A 19,786-nucleotide genomic window follows, 5' to 3' on the forward strand; every position below is an offset into this window, starting at 1 on the left:
GGAATTCATCAGGCGGATGGTGTCCTCAGTGGAGATTGGGTTCCAGGCGTTAAGGGTGTTTACAGGGGGAAGATGGTCAGCAAATGGTAGGGTGGGTTGGCTTCCGGGTTGGTTGTCAAAGCTGTTGTGGATGTCAGCAATCTTGTTGTGGAAAAAAGAGGCTAGGGAGTCGCAGAGGGTTTGAGAGGGGGTGATGTCGTTGGAGTTGGCCGAGGGGTTGGAAAATTCCTTGACGATGTTGAAAAGTTCCTTGCTGTTGTGGGCGTTGTTGTCAAGTCGATCCTTGAATGCTGTTTTCTTGGCTTTTCGGATCAGTTGGTGGTGAGTATGGGTGGCGCTTTTGAAGGCGTCCTTGTTGCTGGTGGATGGGTCTTTTTTCCAGGCCTTTTCAAGGGAGCGGCACAGTTTCTTGGACTTCTTGAGATCATCGTTGAACCATGAGGCCTTCTTGTTGCCAAGTTTGTGTTGACGTTTTTTCAGTGGTGCTAAGGTGTCGGCGGTGTTGGATAACCAAAGGTTGAGGTTGGAGGCGGCTTCGTTGGCGTTAGAAGAGAGGGCTGGGGAGGTTCGAAGGAGCGATGTGGAGATCTGATCCGTGGTGATTTTGTTCCAGTTTCTTTGTAGAGTTGGTTGGAGGTGGATGATGGGTTTCGGCTTGTTGTAGGTGAAGTGAACGCAGCTGTGGTCAGTCCAGAGGAGATCCGTAGTGTGGCTGAAGGAGACATGGTTGCTGGAGGTGAAGATGGGGTCGAGTGTGTGACCTGCGATGTGGGTGGGGGAAGTGACCAGTTGTTTAAGTCCGAGGTTGGCGAGGTTGTCTAAGAGGGTGGTGGTGTTGCGGTCGTTGATCTTTTCAAGGTGGAAGTTGAGGTCTCCCAGAAGGATGTAGTCTTTGGAGGGGAGCGCGTGTGGGGTGATGAAGTCCGTGATGTCTTCACTGAATTTTGCGCGGGGAGGAGGGTGCTTCTGAGAGTTGTCTTGGGGTCGATGTGGATCTGGAAGTGAAGGTGTTCGGAGTTAGCGAGGTTGGCGTCGGAGCTGGTAGAGATGCGGAGGGATTTCTTATGGACGATAGCGATTCCTCCTCCTGTATGGTCGGTGCGGTCCTTGCGTGTGATCTTATAGTCATCAGGGATAGCGATGGCGATGTCAGGGGCGGAGGAAGCGTTCATCCATGTTTCCGTTAGGAAGGCTACGTCAGGAGAGATGGTGTCTAGTAGGTTCCAAAGGTCAATGGCGTGCCTGTGGACCGAGCGGGTGTTGAGAAGGATGCATTGTAGGTGGTTGGGGTCGGGAATCTGTGGTGTGGTCGTAGCGGAGATGTTGTCGGTGCCGCTAAATTTGCAGGAGAAGCAGGAGAACGGTCCATGGGTGCGTCCAGGAGCGGCTTGGACGCAGTTGGGGGCGCGACCGGGGTTAAGGGCTAGGAGGGTGGCGGCATCGTAGGTAGTGCGGGGGGGCTGGGCAGCGCGAGGGGCAGGGGGTCTGGCGCTGGGCGCGGTCCAGGCGCGGACGGGCGTAGACGGGCTTACCTTTGGCGCACCTTCGGCGCGGCTGGGGCGTGGTCGCTGCGCGTGAACGCTGCGCGCAAAAGCTTCTGTCATAAGAGGATATTGGGAGGGGAGGGGCGAGGCAGGCTCAGCTGGGAGGCGGGAGCGTGATTGGAGGGCCGGGCTTGGACGTCACAGCCAGCAAATGGCTGCAACAATAACAACAACTGTAAGCAGGGAGAGGTTGGGGCGAGCACTGGAGCGCTATTACAGAAATAATAAATCTACAAATGAAATGGCTGAGTGGTGGACGCTGTGAGGGGTCACAGAGCAGCGCAATGAACACAGCACTTGAGAGTACAAGTCGGCGCTATGAAATTAAGCACAGTGCAATCAGTAAACAAAGCAGCAAAGCAGCGCTAATGTCAGAGCCAGGATAAGAGACAATGCGGCGCAGTGATGAAATATTAGGAACAAAGCACAGAGCACAGGCAGCTTAGGAGTAGCGCTACGATACCCAGGAGGACAGAGGGGAGCAACCGGATCTGCACGAGTCAGCTAAAATATCAGAAGAGCTGCTTCAATGAAGACAACAGGGAGAGAGTGCCTGAGTTCTATTCAGGGGCTACTTCATGCACGAGATCACTGGGGCAGGAACGAGGCAGAGAAACGGAAATTATTGGATTGGACAGGAATGTTCTGAGCTAAAGTGCAATTGCAACACTAATGGGTACTCTATCTGTTGATGCCTTTTGTTTGAAAAGATATATAAAAAAACACTCTCTGGAGGAATATCTGGGCAGAGCGATGACGTCCATTCGCTCCCAGATGTCTTTCTGGGGGACTCTACCGCTGTCAGTCATGGGTCGGGTGGACCTAGTTAAAATGGTGGTCCTATACTAGTTTACTAATTTGCTCCTTAATATACCACCCCCCTATTTTCGTACCCTTGAAGGAACTATCAGAGACTTTCTCAGGGGTGGCTCCCGTTGCCGAGTAGCCATCAAATACCTCTGTCGACAGATAACAGGGGATTGGCAGTCCCTAACATGGAATAGTACTATCTAGCCGCGCAGGTTCAGTGGTTGGCCAGATGGATGGCTGGGCTTCAGTTAACCAACACAACTGCCATCTCGCCACCCTGGTCACTCCCTCCCCGTTTTCCCTATTTTATCCTTGTATAAAAGAGAAATCACTGGAGCTTCTATTACTTAATACTGCAGACCGCTGTTATCATAGGTGTTATACATCACATGACATATGACACCGTAGTCGCCAGCACTGCCCCTGCTGGGTACGCCAGGAACTGAGCGGTCACCATGTTGTCATAGCTGTGCCAATGGCGGGACATGGGCGATTTAAACCTGGATGGCAAATTAGCATTGTATGCCACGTTGGTTGAAGAGGACGGGCTCAGCCCAGGTCAGTTTTTTGTTACATTGTTCACTCCTAGCAGTCCTGAGTAGCCAATGGGAAGACAATGCAAATGAACCTCAAACATACTTAATGATTCAATACTTACACGTCATAGGGCTGGGTAGACATCTCCTAAAGTAGTTTGCTAACTCCCTCAGAAACCAAGCTGCAGCGATGTTGTCACTCTTGAGACAGCATTGAGAAGAGGACTTACACCACCCATTTACAGATAAAAAGTGGGTCCCAGTGTTTGAAAGTCCAGTTTGTTTTTCTAGAAATATGCAATTCCGCCTAATACTGTACTATATCACACAGAGAGCGTATCTCACCACTGCTAGAATTAATAAATACTTTAACCGCACAGATGCCACCTGCCCACACAGTAGCCTCGCAGATGTGAACCTGTTACATATTTTGTTGAATGGCCCGATACTTTGTGAGTACTGGAGGTCAGTTACAGACGCCTTGTCCCGATGCACGGAGCACTCAGTTACCCTTACGTGGGAGGCAAGCATTTTGCATCTCTATAGCAGATGTACAAACCAGAGGGTGAACACCCGTTTTATTGACCTGGGAGTGATTGTAGAAAAACGACTGATTACTAAGAGGTGGAAATCCCCTGAACCCCCCAGGAACGGGACCTGGAGGCACTCCCTGCAAATATGGTCCAAACTGAGAATGTTGTACTCCACAGGAAAGATATATTGGACCTTGTAAAATCCCAATTTCAGCAAGATGGGACACAATACTGTGCGACCTACAGAGTGAATGCAGCACTATTGTAATCGCACCCACTCACAATGATGCCACAAGGCCAGGGCTAGAAATGGCGACACTGCCCTGATATAGCCACAGGTATTACTGACTGCAAAGCTGCATATGTGCTCTTCACCACAGCTCTGGCAATACATGAGCAGACGATTGCAGGCACAAGATGCACAAACAATGGTCATATTTGGGATGTAGAATAACTCCAGATAGGCATACCCTTCCCTGTGTTGTTACTTTGTCCCACTCATTTCTATCCCAAGGCTGGAAAAATCACACAAAATGTTTCTAGACCTGCAGGTCTAGTGACTTAAATAATCTACTCGACCTAATTATAATGCTTTATACTAATAAACTGGCTTCAAATTATGTGATCCTGGGCAAGTATTTAATTCACTGAGACACAATTTTCTTCTTTATCACATATGAGAACACTTCAAATACACAAGTTCAGCATGTCTGCTGTACAGAAAACACTTTTGTTTGATTTAGTAGACTAAACATTAGCTCCGTATAGAATGCAAATCTAGCCACATATAAGATACACTTGCCTGCTGAATTGCCTCTTAGTTCATTAAATGCATTGGCATCAGGGCTTGGCCAGGAATTTCTCTCATGTCATGTTTAAAAACTGTCACTTTAATAAATATTTACATAACTAAAGCATAAAATAGCAGCCCACTGTTATTTGCAATCAGCAGATCTTCATTGAAATGGCCACAGAATTTGTCACTGACATGTGGTTTTAAAACTTTATAGTGTACAATGTTTGGAAATAAAGTTTCTGCAAATATTTGTCATTTGCACATCACCAAGTAAAGTGTTCTGATTTGTTTTCCTCCAATTTAAATCTTTGTTTGCATGACACTTCTGAATTACAAAAAAAGTTCTTTCATAATTTCTGATTTACTTGTACTATTCATTTACAAGCTGTTTAAATGTTGTTTTAGATTTTAAAAAACTGCATTTTGTTTTACAATTATTGTCAAATAGCTCACTTGACAAAAAGCATTGACTGTAAAAAGAGAAAGAAAAGTAAATACAATTTTCCAGGAACACATGAGCAACAATTAGTAAAAAGACAAACTGACATTTGACCTCTGTCCTTGAGCAGTTGCAAATGTGTCAAGATAAAGCAAGATTTAAAGGTCTTTTAATTGCTCATTCACTTCTGAACTAACAGAACACCTGTTTCGAGAAAGTGCTAAAAATTGCTCGAACTGCAAAAATTTCACTCGCAATTGTGAGTGGGTGAGTGGATTTTTCGTGCCCAGTATCCACCTCCCACAGCTAGTAGACTAGTAGTCACAGCCAATGCTGCATTTGGCATGAAGATGGCCGGGGAGTGAGCAAAGATTCGCTAAAAGAGTAGCTAATATATGAATTGATGCAAAAGTATTTGGGTCGACTCTGTGAAGTTGCAACTGTGAAATGCACAAACAGGTTGTCCTAAGGAGTTTGCAAATGAAAATTTGATTGTCTATGCTGTTAACACAAAAAAGAAAACCTTCTTTAAACAAAAAAGAAATATAAAAAACACTTTTGTTAATAAAAAGTTTACATTGTTCGGTTTCTCTATTTTTTAACAAACCAATATTTTTTAGTTACAAAAGCAGTCAGAATCAAATCCTATATTTCTAAATATTTCTTAAATTGTGCTTGGAAGCTGCCTTTTCTTGAGAGGTTCAGACAGCTGATTTGTCTTACCTTGGCTTTGCGAACATGTTCTTTGTACTCGCGGAGTAACTCCTCATTTTCAGTCAAGGAAGAACCTAAGAGTCCATTTTGCAAATAATCTTCAATGTCTTTTTTAAACCAACAGGTCACCTGTAGAAAAAAAATGTATTTGAGGTAAAAAAATATCATCAATATTATGATATCACTACTGTCACTAAAGTAAAGTAGGTAATGGCAAAAATATACAAATACATTGTATCACAGATTAGTTAGTTGTAGTCATCTATTGAGATACTTTAATCAAAAGCGTTAGTAAAAACTACTTTAAAAACTAAATACTGTAATTTCCTTTTTCCCAAAATTCCATTGCATTCCTATTGGAAATCTAAGTTTTAAACTTGTAGAAATCCTATTGCTTCAATTACAAATGAAACTGAAAATAACAGACTCTGGTAATGATCATTTTAAGAAATATATGTATATACTGTAATGTCTACAGAATGGCCCATCCGCTGTCAATCATTGTGGCTTTATTATCTTCACTCCCTGCACATTGTTGGACTGTTAGCCCAAGATGCCTACTGAGGAATTAAAAGATTAAGAAAGAGCAAGATTATAATTCAATGTTACTGAAGAACGAATATGCCATCTCCTACCCTCTGATTGGTTAATGCTTCTCCTGATGTATAAATGGAAAAGGTGTAGTTAAGTGGACCCCTGTCTTCTGCAAAATAAATCAGTACCAGAAAGTATGTGTATTTAGATTACTGGAAAGGAAGAAGGGGAGGTGTGATATTGAAGTATAATTGAGTTTGCCATGACACTCACAAAATGTTTTTTAAAAATTGAAAACAACCTACAATGCAGGCTTTACTATGCATGACAGTTACCACACGTACTTTACCATGTAGGCAAGTACCACGCAGGCAAGTATTTTTAAACTTTCCCATGCCATTAATTTTCTTTTCTTTGAACTAACATAATTTTCATGTAATTAAAAAAAAACAAAGGGGTAAAGGGAATAGGGGTTATCTTGGTGTTCCAGGCGGGTAGAGGTAAAGGGAGGTTAAGGTAATGATAGGGTTCAGGGGAGGTGAACGGTAAATGGAGGTTAGGGATAAAAAAAATTGAGGTTGCCCCAAAAAGAAAGAAGTGCCCCAAACAGATAGTCAACAAAGAATAAAAATATATTTCTACAACAACATTTCCGCTTCCACCTTGCTCGGACAGTACACGATTCATTTAATTGTGGCTGCACAGCTGACACTACTGGATTCTGAAAAAACAACATGAATAAAGATTCCATTTAGAATGTGAATCAATGCAGCCCTGAGCTTTCTTAAGATATTTAGTGATCAAGTGGTATTGTCAGTGATGCTCAGTGCATCTGGATGCAATGATTTTAAACAGTACATCCAAACGTTTTCTCTGAAGTCCACGTTCCACAGGAAAATCTTCAAATCTGTTAGAAAACGGTCCACATGGTTAAAATGATTTGCTACAGGCTGGTCCAGTTTCTTATTAAATATTGCTGATTTAAGATTCCTGACTCACATACAGAGCTCATTCACTGTTTAGCTCACATATTGTGTTTAACTACTTTGGCGTTGGCACTGAATCACATAAATGATGTATGTTGATCAACATTTATGATGCTGTCTTATAGGTTCTTCTTCTAACAGAACTTGTTACTGATGACCTTTTTAAAAAGTGTTGACCTATGATGCACCTATTAGAAGCTAAGGAATAAACCCCAGCATTTGTTACAGCTTTTTCAAGTTCATCCCTCACAGTAAGAGGTCGTAAAGTGGGAGCTCTGTGATAAGCAATGACGGGCAGTTCTGGAAAAATCTTTTTGTAATTTTTCACAGGTAGATAATAAGGGAACTGCTTTCGCAGGATATTTTTGCAGTTAGGAGCTCATGGATGATAGTCAACCACAATGTGATTTTGTCACTTTTGTGTTTGCTGTTGGAATTCCAAATAAGTGTTTCCCTGGTAAAATTGAAAAAAATACAGGCTTTGGCAGTTAACGGTGTGACTCAGTATCATTATTAGCATTATACTGCCCTGTAGTGGATCCTGAATCAGGAGCGTTGATATATTGGACAAGAACCTTTATTGGGACATTTTTTTTGCCTCTTCACATATGAGAATGATGATTACTATCGGGTTAGAGGAAGTGGGTGCACTTTTATTACTCTTTGTCCATTTAATTGTTGTTGATTTGAGACATGTTATATGTAATGAAAGGAGAAATTGGACAGCTCAATCAGGGTCAGCTTATTTGAAGTTACATTTGGGCCTTTTCAGGTGCTTTTCTCATATTATTATCCGTCCTTGGCATTGTGAATTGGGTCTTTGAACACTTTCTGGACTTATAAAATGTATTTTCTTAATGTGAGACTTGACATTTTATTTCTCCTGTTTAGATGAATACAACATATGTCCAAACATATATAGGTGAAAATGTTCATTTGATGAATGTGAAAACTTATATTAAAGATGGTTTTGGTGAATAATGCGGTTTCTACAATATAACTTGCGACTGTAAATATTAGAAACGTATATGTGGGTTGATGTAGAGTCAGAGGATTGTTGCTGTTTTATTTTTGTATCTATTGTGAGATGTAAAGCTTAAGATGTAATTGTTGTTCCTGCAATCCTGAAGTAGCAGCAAGACATCCATGAAACACTTGTTGGACTTTGCCAAAGGATCAGGCAGTTACAGAAGCATTGCCTTAGGATGAATATGTGACGTTTTTCCGCATACAAATACCCCGCATACCATCACTCCGCAAAAATTAATCTGCAAATACTATCACTCCTCAAATTAAGAGAACGCAAACTTTTACAACGAATATGCCTTTACCACGCATGCCTTTACAACGCAAAGGCATGCATGTTAAAGGTATACTCATTGTAAAAGTTTTAAAGGTAAGTGAGTACCCTGCAAAAAACACTAACAAACACTACCCTACACTACACCAACACCAAAACACTACCCACTACCCTACACAACCTTACACTACACTAACACTTCCCTAAACCCTAAAACACTACCTACACTACACAAAAACGACCCTCCCCTACCCTACACCAACAATACCCTAAACCCTAAAACACTACCCTACATTACACATACACCACCCTATACTACACAAACACTATCATAAACCCTAAAAAACGACCCTATACTACAAAGACTACCCTACACCCACACCACAACCCTAAACCCTAAAACACTACCCTACACTACACATACACTACCCTACACTACACAAACACGACCCGCAAACCTAAAACACTACCCCCTGCATGACCCTACACTACACAAACACTACAACTCTACCCTAAACCCCAAAACACTACCCCCGCATGACCCTACAATACACAAACACTACAACATTACCGTAAACCCTAAAACACTACCCCCAGCATGACACTACACTACACTACACAAACACTACAACACTACCCTAAACCCTAAAACACTACCCCCAGCATGACCCTACACTACACAAACACTACAACACTTCCCTAAACCCTAAAACACTACCCCAGCATGACACTACACTACACAAACACTACAACACTACCCTAAACCCTAAAACACTTCCCCCCGCATGACCTTACACTACACAAACACTACACCACTACCCTAAACCCTAAAATACTACCCCCGGCATGACACTACAGTGCACAAACACTACAACACTATCCTAAACCCTAAAACAATACCCCCTGCATGAACCTACACTACACAAACACTACAACACTACCCTAAACCCTAAAACACTAAACCCAGCATGACCCTACACTACACAAACACTACAACACTACCCTAAACCCTATAACACTACCCCCAGCATGACCCTACACTAACACTACAACACTACCCTAAACCCTAAAACACTACCCCCAGCATGACCCTACACTACACAACCACCACAACTCTAAACTACACTAACACTACACTACACTACACTACCCAATCACTACCCCAGCACTACCCCCCACCCTTACAAAATTAACCCAAACCCCCTTACCTCTCTCGTCATCGTGGTTCCACACTCCTCCTGGTTCCATCTTCTTAAAGTCTATTATTTTTTCACAACGCATGTGCATTTACCATACATATCTTTACAACGTAATTCGTTGTAAAGGCCTTTGTGGTAAATGCACATGCGTTGTGAAAAAATGCTGAGTGATGGTATGCGAGGTCAATGACCTTGCGGAGTAATGGTATGCAGACTGAAAGTCCGCGGAAAAAAGATGCGGCGTAACCGTGCCCTACCCTTAGGATAGGAGACTGGAAACCTTATGCCAATTACGTACACTCTGGACTTTGATAAAATGATGGAAAAAAGATGTTTGTGATTAAATACATGTGGATTATGAAATTAATGTGGAGCAAGTAGAATTTGGGTATAATATGATTGTAATTTAGCAAATGTTAACACTGTAAGGATTTAAAAATGAGTACATTAGATATGTATAAGTTTTTATTGAATTCATTCTTTGTGTTTATGTTGTTATTGATGAACTCCCCACATACAAGTAGTTTATACTTACAAATCTTTATGCCAAAGGGATTACTGGCATAATGGATACAGTGCACAGGGTCTGAGAGTATTGTTATCCCTAAATATAGTTGTTTTGATGGGCCACCTGGACCTTTGGTTTTATTTCAGTGGATTTCTATGTTTTTAATGGTTGTGTGCAGCAGTGGGGGTGGGCCGAAGGACTTGGCCTGAAGACTGGCCATGTGTTCAGCCCCCCATCTGCATGGGCTGCCAGCCTTCAGAAATGCGCTGCATGGTTGGCACAGGGCCAGGCCAGCAGCTAAGCTCTGCACCCAACCTCCTGCAAGCAACCACCCACCCGCCATGCACAGCCTTCAACCGTACCCAGCGTGCGGTTGGCCCAATTTAAGCCCAACCACCATATGGCAGCCAACCCTTCTCTGTGCATGACCTTCATTCCTGGAAAGAGTGGGGTATGCTACAGGACTCGGAAAGTCCCCATGACCAGGCAATTGCCTATTGACCCCCTCCCACATTCCTCCTTTTTAGGTCTCGCCCTGGAACAGGGACAGAGACTCTATAGCTGGCGGATGCCGGGGAATGAGGGACAAGAAACTGGCACGATTTTTAGCATTCGGATTTGGCTGCGCGAACGCGCACGTTCCGTCCTGCGCCGCCCTCCCAGCCTACTGCGCATGCGCCGCCCTCCCAGCCTACCGCGCATGCATGCACACAGACACAGACACACACAGACACACACACACACACACACACTACGCAGACAGACACTCGCTCACACACACACCCCCTCCCCCACAGTCACACACACGCACTCCAAGACACATACACACACGCACGCACACACATACACACACATACACAGGCCCCCCCCCCCGCGCCTACATGCTCCTCTCCCTCCGCCCGCACGCCGCTCAGCAACGCACTCACCGGCTTCCTCTCCTCAGCTGCAAGGCCCGGCAGCAGGACTCTTCTTCCCTCCTTCGGCACCGGGGCGCAGGGTAGGCTCCTGCCTGCTCCGGTGCTCCCTGCTCCCAACACGGCTCCAATCGCGGCTCTTCCGTGGGAGGCGGGGTAGGCTCCCGCCCTCCTACTTCCTGTTTCCGGGTGTCGCGCCGGCCTGCCTGACTTCCTGGTCGCAGGCCGGCAGAGTAACGAGGATGTTTTGCGGTATGTATTTATTTATTTAATTATGCATTTTTATATAGCGCAGACTTTACCCGAAGGCGGTATTTATTTATTTATGTATTTATGCATTTTTATATAGCGCGGACTTTACCCGAAGGCGGTATTTCTTTATTCATGTATTTATGCATTTTTATATAGCGCGGACTTTACCCGAAGGCGGTAATGCTTGCCTTAGCGTAATGGTGTTCCTTCTTAATTTATTGGTGGTGTCCCTGTTAGAATTATTCCCACTTTTAGTCTAGCAATGCTTGGCATGATGTTGGCATCTTTGGCATTATTGAGCCCATCCCTGGTATAATGGGACCACAACGTATTGTGGGCATTCTTGACACAATTGTGCTTCTCTTCACCAGCGGTGATGGTCATCCCTGGCATGCGATGGGTGTTCATGGAATTGGATGTTAATATGTAGACATGTAAAGCCAGACTCTGTCCATGGGGCAGTAATATTCATGAGTACTTGATGACATGGAGATCAAAGATACAACTAAAACTGAAAAGCCATTATTTTGAGAGACTGTCATATTTGTTTTTGGGAATCAGAAATATTTATTAAAATGAAATGCTTGTAATAACAAGCCAATGCATGATTACCAGCTGTGATCGTGTTTTCAAAATGTTTGTAAAGTTGATATTAAAGTGATAATTCATGCTAATTTCTGTAGTCTTATTTACATCTTGTTTACAATTATACTATACTACTAATGTATGTTTACTAGCCATAACTGTACTGTTATATGTTACATTTTAATTACAGTGTTTGCCTTTTACAATCATTTTCTTACAAACTACCTCATAAAACAAAAATATTTATGGCTAAAATATTTTGCACTGTTTGCACAATATATTTGTGATGTTTACACTTACCTATTTGAAATTAAAATGTACAAATGGACATTTAGTCAATTACCATTAAAAAGTTTAACTTTTTTGCTAAGATATTCTTGTAATCTTTTATGCAAACAAATTTAAATACAGCATAAATAATTTTAACAACAAATACTTTATATGTAGCTTTTTATGTACATAAGAAAACTATAGCATAAAGCAAAAAACATTGCCATTTACAATAATAATAGCTCAAACTTAAATAATGCGAGACCTATTGCATTGCAAATGCTTGTTTTAAATGTTTTTCTTCTGTCCTGCAGGACTCTTGTGGGAGCACAGGGCTCTGCACTGTCTCCAGTGGGATTCCTGCAGGATTTCAGAGACCCCAATATATATATATTTATTTTATTTGACTCTTTGGGAGGTCCCTCTTGGGCATCCATCCACGGCTAGGGGTTCAGGGTAACCCAACCCAAGTTTTTTAAATTTCTTTTTAGGACTATAAAATCGAGACTCTGAGCCCTGTAATGGCGGATGCAACAATGCTCTACTGAGCTCTTGGACCTGTGGGCCTGATCTCAGTCTGGCAGATCCAGCCAATCAGAATGCTTTTTTTTCAATTTTTTCCCATGTCACTAGACAGCACAAATTATTGACCCTTAGGGACTTATTACGAAGGCGGTCAGACGAGCATCCAAACACAATCACAGCAAGAGTGGGACCACCTGATAAGAAGTCGAATGTACCACCCGCCAGATTAGGATGACAATAACTTGTAGGCGGTTGGAAACATCCCTTTTTCCATTGCAGGTTGCGCTGCCACCTGGAAAAGGGCCTCAGCACAAGCCACAATAGAAAAAGGGATGTTTATAAACATCAATCCTCCATGTGCCAGGCATCATGTGGAGCCTGGCACATGGTGCATGGATGTTTGGGGGGCACTACATGTGCCCCTTGACACATATCAGAGGCCCACGGGTGATGGGGTCCCTGCTAGAGTCCCCCAAATTCACTTTCTGACAGCTTTCCCATTGAGGTGAGACCAGCATGAAAAGGCTGTGAGTAACTGACATCCTAATCCCTATGGTGGTGCCTATGTGGGCACCGTCTTTATTGTAGGGATTAGTGTCCGACCCCTGCCCCGACGGGCTCCTTGAGCCTACCAGAGGTGGCACTCTCTCCCCCTGCCTGATGCGCTACAGCCTCTGCTCTCATTATCTGGTGGTTTATTACAAAATGCACGGTTTCTGATAATGATCCATTTTTCTACTAAATGTGGTGTAATTCTGCTCAGCCATTTGTCCAGTAACATTGACTAATTTTCTCTATTCAAATAGCGTGGGGAAAAAGTATTTTGGGACCCCCTTATTGTTCCCAGCTCTTGTGTAATGGATCACTCCGAAAACTTCCAGAAAGGAGATGAGCTGGATGTACTTTTCATTTGGAAAGTTTTGTTTTGTGAAGAGTCTGAAAGCAGCATAAAAGTTATTAGCAAAACAAAAAACGCTCTGCCTATGGAATCCCTGACTTACAAATAACTACACAGTCGCAATCACCATTGTGCAAAATAGATATACTGGTACTGGACATCAACAGGACTCTCCAGATGGAAGCACGCATCCATACCCTGATGAATCACCTTCCATAAAAGCCAAATGATCTGCACCTTGATGCAGCTAGGAACTCAGCAACAGAAAATATTCCATTTGATGTTAGAAAAAGAAGCGGAAATCCACACAGCTGCAAGACTACAAGACCATCCCTGAGACAACTCCAAACCACACACAGGTAGTTCATCACAGCGCAGTACATGCAGGCAATTCATCTTCATGAGGCCTCAAATAGACTCAGGGTGCTCTTCAAAGCCACTAACCATGTTTTGGAAAGTAAGAACTTGTCATTTGTTTGTCGACTCTAAATAGGTCAGGGGGACAAAATACAAAACCTCTGAACACTCTTTACTCCGTTGGGCCATCAGAGGTGTATATCAGCCGCAGAGGCGGAGTAGTCTCCGCCGCTGACATACCCAAGGCCTGCCCAACTCTAAATAATGGAGATTCGCCCCTTAAGTACAGAGGAAAGGGGACTAAGTGGCCACTATGACAGAGTGCCCTTTAAATCAGACCTTAGTTATTAACAATGGCGTCTGGACTGGGCTGTGTAACTGAAAAGGGGAAGATATGCAACTACTGTTTTGAACACAGGCAGAGCAAAGAACAACCAAATAGATGTTATATTTATAAGAAATTCTCCAACATAATGGAAAACATTTAGGCCTACATCAAAGGTCTTCTGTTATTCCTAATTGGGCAAGAAACACTGTGTTCAAGCCAATCAGGAATTAAATGGAAAGGGAATATCGTGCACCAAACAATCCTTACCTATGTCACAAACTGAAAAACTGTGACGTTACAAGGTGTCAATAGAATGAAAAATAGGTTCATTACTACGGGCACATGGTGTGGAATTCTCGATTCCTGTAGTAATTTCCTGGTTCTCAGGCAACCCTTGGGGAGAAAACTTTGAATCCCATGCTATTCACAAATTATTAATTTACCCATTCCTGAAGTATGGGTAATAAGAGGTGCAGAAATACTAATACGGTATTCCCGAGAAACTTGTAAATAGGCCAAACAGGTAGCAACTGCTGCAACTAGAATTGTTCAATAAAATTCACTATGTGCAGTGCATTAGTGAAAGGTTGGCAGATCTTTTAAGCAGCAGGTCTACCTTTTCGCAGTACCTGGCCTGTACTTTCAAGAACGATAAAGATCCCCCTGCAGGCAGGTGCAGTGAGTGACACAACCCTCCTGCATGGGGGATATCTGGGAGGATCCATGGGATCCCGTTTTGCCTCCTTCTGACTGGCCCCCTCGAGGGGGCATGGACTGTTCACATCTTTGTGGCGCACAGTCAGTGCACCTTCTGACAGTCTCTTTGTCTGGGTCCCCTGCACCCACAATAAGAAGCTGGCACAGAGGCAAAGTGTCTACTTCATGGGGTCACGGCCCCACAGAAATGAGGGACTATCCCTTTAGCTTAGTGCTGGTGTTACATGTGCGCTGATGCTCTCTGTATTACAGAAGAGACCGCAAATGATCCTGTGAACCCTTTTTTAATACCAAAGTGTCCTGGAAGTGCAGAAGTGGGCGCACACACTTGTTGTGTACCCCCAGGGCATTTTTTTTAATAAAGCCCCTGGTTATTTTTTTCTGGCATTAAACACACAGACTTAGCCCCTTTGAGATCAAAGTCACATATTGTTGCTCCAAAGCCATTAGTTCAGTGCTCAAAGGGCTGTGATGTCTTTTTTGCTATCCTTTTAGTTTTAGCCGCTATTTCCTTTGTAATATATGTACAGTGAGGGGCCCATATGTACAGTGAGGGGTCCAATTTAATACATCATCATTCACTTTCATAAACGAGTTCTCTAGACCCCGGCCAGTGATGATAAAGTAAATCAACTAGTACTAAGGTTGGAGGCTACAGACCTGCCGGTCAAATAGAATGTTTATGGATTTTATGTGTGCTTTGAATGTCATGATGCACACAATAAAAACTTTGCTAGTTTGTTTGGATCGTAACATCCCTTATACTGGATCTGTTCTGTGTCAAGGAGGAAGAGCTCAGCTCAACAGGCTCTTATTCTACATAAATACTCCAAAAGAGGTTTCCTACACAAAATATGTTTTCCGAACCCACTCAATGTCCTGAAGTTTATTTAAGCAACCCACAGCCAAAATATCACTCAAACTAAAATATGTATTCAATATTTGTTTTAGCAAAGAATGTTTATTTCTGAAGCAAAAATACAGAAATGGAATACCTGGCAGAAATGATAGATTAGTGGCTGTAATTCCATGCCCGTCTCTTCACATTGTTCACTCTGAATAACACCCTTCAGGAAAACAACTGAAAAACACGTTGTTTATTGTCTCAAAAAAGGATGGACTGTATCAGAGAAAGTGTTGATTCTGTTTCGAGAAAAATAGACTACCGGAATAAACAGGGTTACATTACTTTAATCGTTTGGGAAAACTATTTTAATTCCCTTCTTCTCCTGGGGTCAATTTAGCGTCTCATAATTTGCAGATGAAATACCCAATATGGAAAACGTGTTTACCACATGGTCTATCACAATGCTGCAATGCAGCATTGTGATTGGTCTGAGCGCCGTGGATCGGTGCTCAGCCAGGGAATGGGGAGTTGGGCATGTTCTCCGTGCAGGCTGTAATGCAGCCTGCATGGATAACATGCGAAGTGCACATGAATGTTTTGGACGGCCCCAGAGGGCTGGCCAAACAGCCATTGCACACATGGAGTAGGCAAACCACTCCTCCCCTGCTCTGGGAGGAGGCAGCCCCGCCCACTCCACAAAGCTGCGCAGCAGGAACAAATACAAAGATAATACCTCGAATTATTATCATTGTAGAGGAGCTGCCACTGGCTAATATGCCCACTCTCCATCACTTGCTTGGGGCCTACTGCGATAGGTGTGTGAAATTTATGGAATTTCCTCTTACATTATTACATGAAATGTCAGAAAAATACACTGAATTACAGAAAATGGATATCTGTAATTTAGTGGTATATTTTAGTGAGAATGTGCCCTTATTTTAATTTTTTAACATACGGCCGTATTACATAAAGAGTCTCGGGGGCACAACGGGCATTTGCACCCGCACTGCGAGCCCCCGGGGCACTTTGGTATTACAGAAGGGGCTGCAGACGCTTGTGTGGCTGCTTCTGTAATACCAATAACACTGGCGCACATTAAGCGCCAGCTCTCTCCACAGGGGGCATTCCCTCATTTACATGGGGGCATGCACATGCAAATGAGGGAATCTGTATGCCTGTGCACCCGCGCCATTTTACAGACAAGGGCGCAGAGGCAAAGTAGCCCTCAGGAGGTGCACTGTGACTGCGCCTCCTGATGGCAGCCCTCTGGTGGGGGTAGTGGTCCCTTAAAACTCCCCGACATACCCTTGCAGGGGGTGCAGTCAATGACAGCACCCGCCTGCAAGGGTATCGCTAATCCCCTTCAAAAGTGCAGGTGGGTGCCTCCTACGGAGTGAAAACACAGCTGTAAAAAGCAGCTGCTCCGGTTTTCACCTGAAGTCTCCACCTCAGGGCGGCACGAGTTTGCGGCTGCCTTGGAGGCAGTGCATTCATAGTAATGGAGCGCATTTTCACTGTTTGTGCCCAGCGCAAACAATGAAAATGCGCCTTTACCATAATACAGCCCCAAGTGCTAATTTTGCGCAAAAAATACAAGTGTGGCAAAAACAGCTGCTAGCATTATGGCCATTCTCGTTGTTACAGTGCTCCTGGAGTTTTTTTTTATAGAACAGTCTTTAATTAAGCAAACAGGCATAGTGTTGGGCTTTCAAGAATTTCACATAACAAGTCTAAGGTGATATGCCAGAAATTATGTGAGAATACACATGCGTACCCTTAAATATCACCTTGGTTAATTCATTTCTGCATAGTTATACACATTCATGATGAAGAATTCCTCAGTGGTGCAGAAGTAAAACCATTTACACCAGTCAGGACTCATTCTGAAAATTCCTGAATTGACAAGAGGAGTCAATTTCAGTAGTAAATGTACATTTACAGCCTACAGTAGCTTTGTGAATGAGACCCATGGTTTCTTTACTTGACACTGTTGATAAATCTAAATGCTACTTACTGTAAATCAATGTTTAATTTTAGCTGCTGGATTCCGGTCCTCGGGAACGGCACTTGTCAACACCGGCGCTTATGGCAGTCTGCCACATGGTGGCGCTATTAGCCTACCATAGGCACCAGCACAAGAACAGTTGATTACTATATGGGTCTTAGATTGAACACCTCTAAAACGTTTATCATGAAATGTGGAAAAGATAATACAAAATGTGGAGATATATTTATTGATAAAAATAAAGTCGAATTTACTAAATGTTTTTCATATCTAGGCATTTTTTTTTACCAGAAGGGAACATGGTCCCAGGCTGTTTCAGTAGGAAAACTATTATTTATGAAAGCTACTGCTGCACTAGCCAATTTTGGAAGAAAACAGGGAAGACGACCGGTCGTTGAATTATTACATATTTAAAAAGCAAAATGTGTTCCTACGGATATGTACGCTACAGGCATTTGGGGCTATATAGTTCCTCACCCTCTGCAGTTAGTTGAGGATGCCTTTTCTGATATTTGTTGGCAGTCCCATGTAGTACATCTACTAATATATGTCATTCTGAACTAGGGATGCGGCATATATCCCACCTTATAAAAATACAGCCCAAGATACGGCCCACCTCCAAAACTAGTTTTAACTGGGATATTCTAAATGATAGCTTAAAATGACAACAGGCCTCTAATATCCCATGGTTAAAATATGTTAAAAAATGTATGAAAGTCCTTGGGCATCCTGAATATTTTGATGACCCTGGCACCATAACTACAGTTTTGAGAAACAATTTAAAAGGAAATTGTTTGACACTCCTTCTCAACTGAAATACTAAAGCCCACGGTACAGGAGAATCAAATAATATTAACCACTTACAGCATTCAGCTGTATCTTAAAACTATTTTAGGTGATTAAGATAGGATGGTGTTGACCCGTTTACGACTGGGGATCTTTCACAGGCTAACCAGTTTTCCCTTTATGAATGACTGGTCTAGCACCATGAGTATGTGCCCATGTGATAAGTCTCTGCAAACACCAATGCATGTTCTAATATTTCGCAAATGTTATTCCGTACCAAGAAAGAGGTGGATTTTACCAATCTTAAGGCTACTTGGTCTCAGACGAAGTCATCCTGCATTATTAGCATTGCCATTTTTATAGAATGAAGGTTTTACTAGGTCTATAGCTTTATATTTGAAAAGGGTAATCAAATACAGGAAAACTATTGGTATATGAATTTCTCAAAAATATGCTATTTATAGCAGGGCTATTAATTCATGTTATTTTCAGCATTTTTAATGATTTTCTTTTAATGTTAATTTTTTTATACTATGTGGGATAATGTGCTTTTATGATTTTACTTAAAAATATATAAAGCATCTTTGAATTGAATTGATTTCTAATTCAATATACCTTAACATTGCTATTACCTGCCTTTCAACCCATTCAAAGAGCTTTGGAGCCCAGGAATAGTCTGAATTATCACACTTGTAAGGTTTGTCATCGGCAAATCTGACAGGAGCAATGGAGTGGTGCGAGCTGCAGTACCTCCTCACAAGGGCCCGACACTTAAAGTTTCACAAATTAACCACTGCTGTAAGCACTGCAGGCACTGGCTCATGTAGTTGGGAATGACTCTACAGTGACTAATACAGTCTAATTTCGAATTCTTGACAGTACTAACAAAATGCAGGCTATCTTCTTTTGCAATTTGGCATCCCATTTAAATTGAATTAAATTGAGTACTTCAGAACGGATTACAGTCTAAGGTTTATGAGTGATAAAACAGAGAATACTACTAAGAACAGCAAAGTACTTCAGGAATAAAATTATTTTTTTATGTGACAACTTAGCTTTAGACAGAAAGTAAGGAACAGTAACGAAACTGTCCATCTGTAACAAAACTAGTGCTCATGTAAAGCGCTCTGATACCCAATGTCTCTGGTCTAGTTTGCGCTATATAAAACTCTATAATAGAAAAGATATATGTAAAGCCGGATGAATAACACAGGATAAATATATCAAAACAAACATCCACGAAATCGGAATATTTGGAACTACAGAAATGGACATCCTCTGTACCTACCTACAGAACAAACCAGTTTGAAGAACATATTCAATGTAGTTGTTTATTAGGAAGTTAAAGCTTACGTATTTTTCCACACATTGACATAAACAGGAGAGCCACAAACCATGTGGTT

At 42.5% G+C, this 19,786-nt stretch overlaps 1 protein-coding gene across 1 annotated transcript in view; it reads right to left on the reverse strand.

The window, feature by feature from the left end:
• Positions 1 to 19,786, reverse strand: part of CCDC141 (coiled-coil domain containing 141) — a 658,578-nt gene that overhangs the window by 378,880 nt on the left and 259,912 nt on the right. Inside the window, exon 6 of the mRNA XM_086956207.1 lies at positions 5,382 to 5,501. Coding sequence (XP_086812333.1) covers positions 5,382 to 5,501 — 120 coding nt within the window. The remainder of the gene's footprint in view (positions 1 to 5,381; positions 5,502 to 19,786) is intronic.

The sequence above is a fragment of the Lissotriton vulgaris genome, chromosome 2_1, assembly GCF_964263255.1.
Source record: "Lissotriton vulgaris chromosome 2_1, aLisVul1.2, whole genome shotgun sequence".
NCBI lineage: Eukaryota > Metazoa > Chordata > Amphibia > Caudata > Salamandridae > Lissotriton > Lissotriton vulgaris.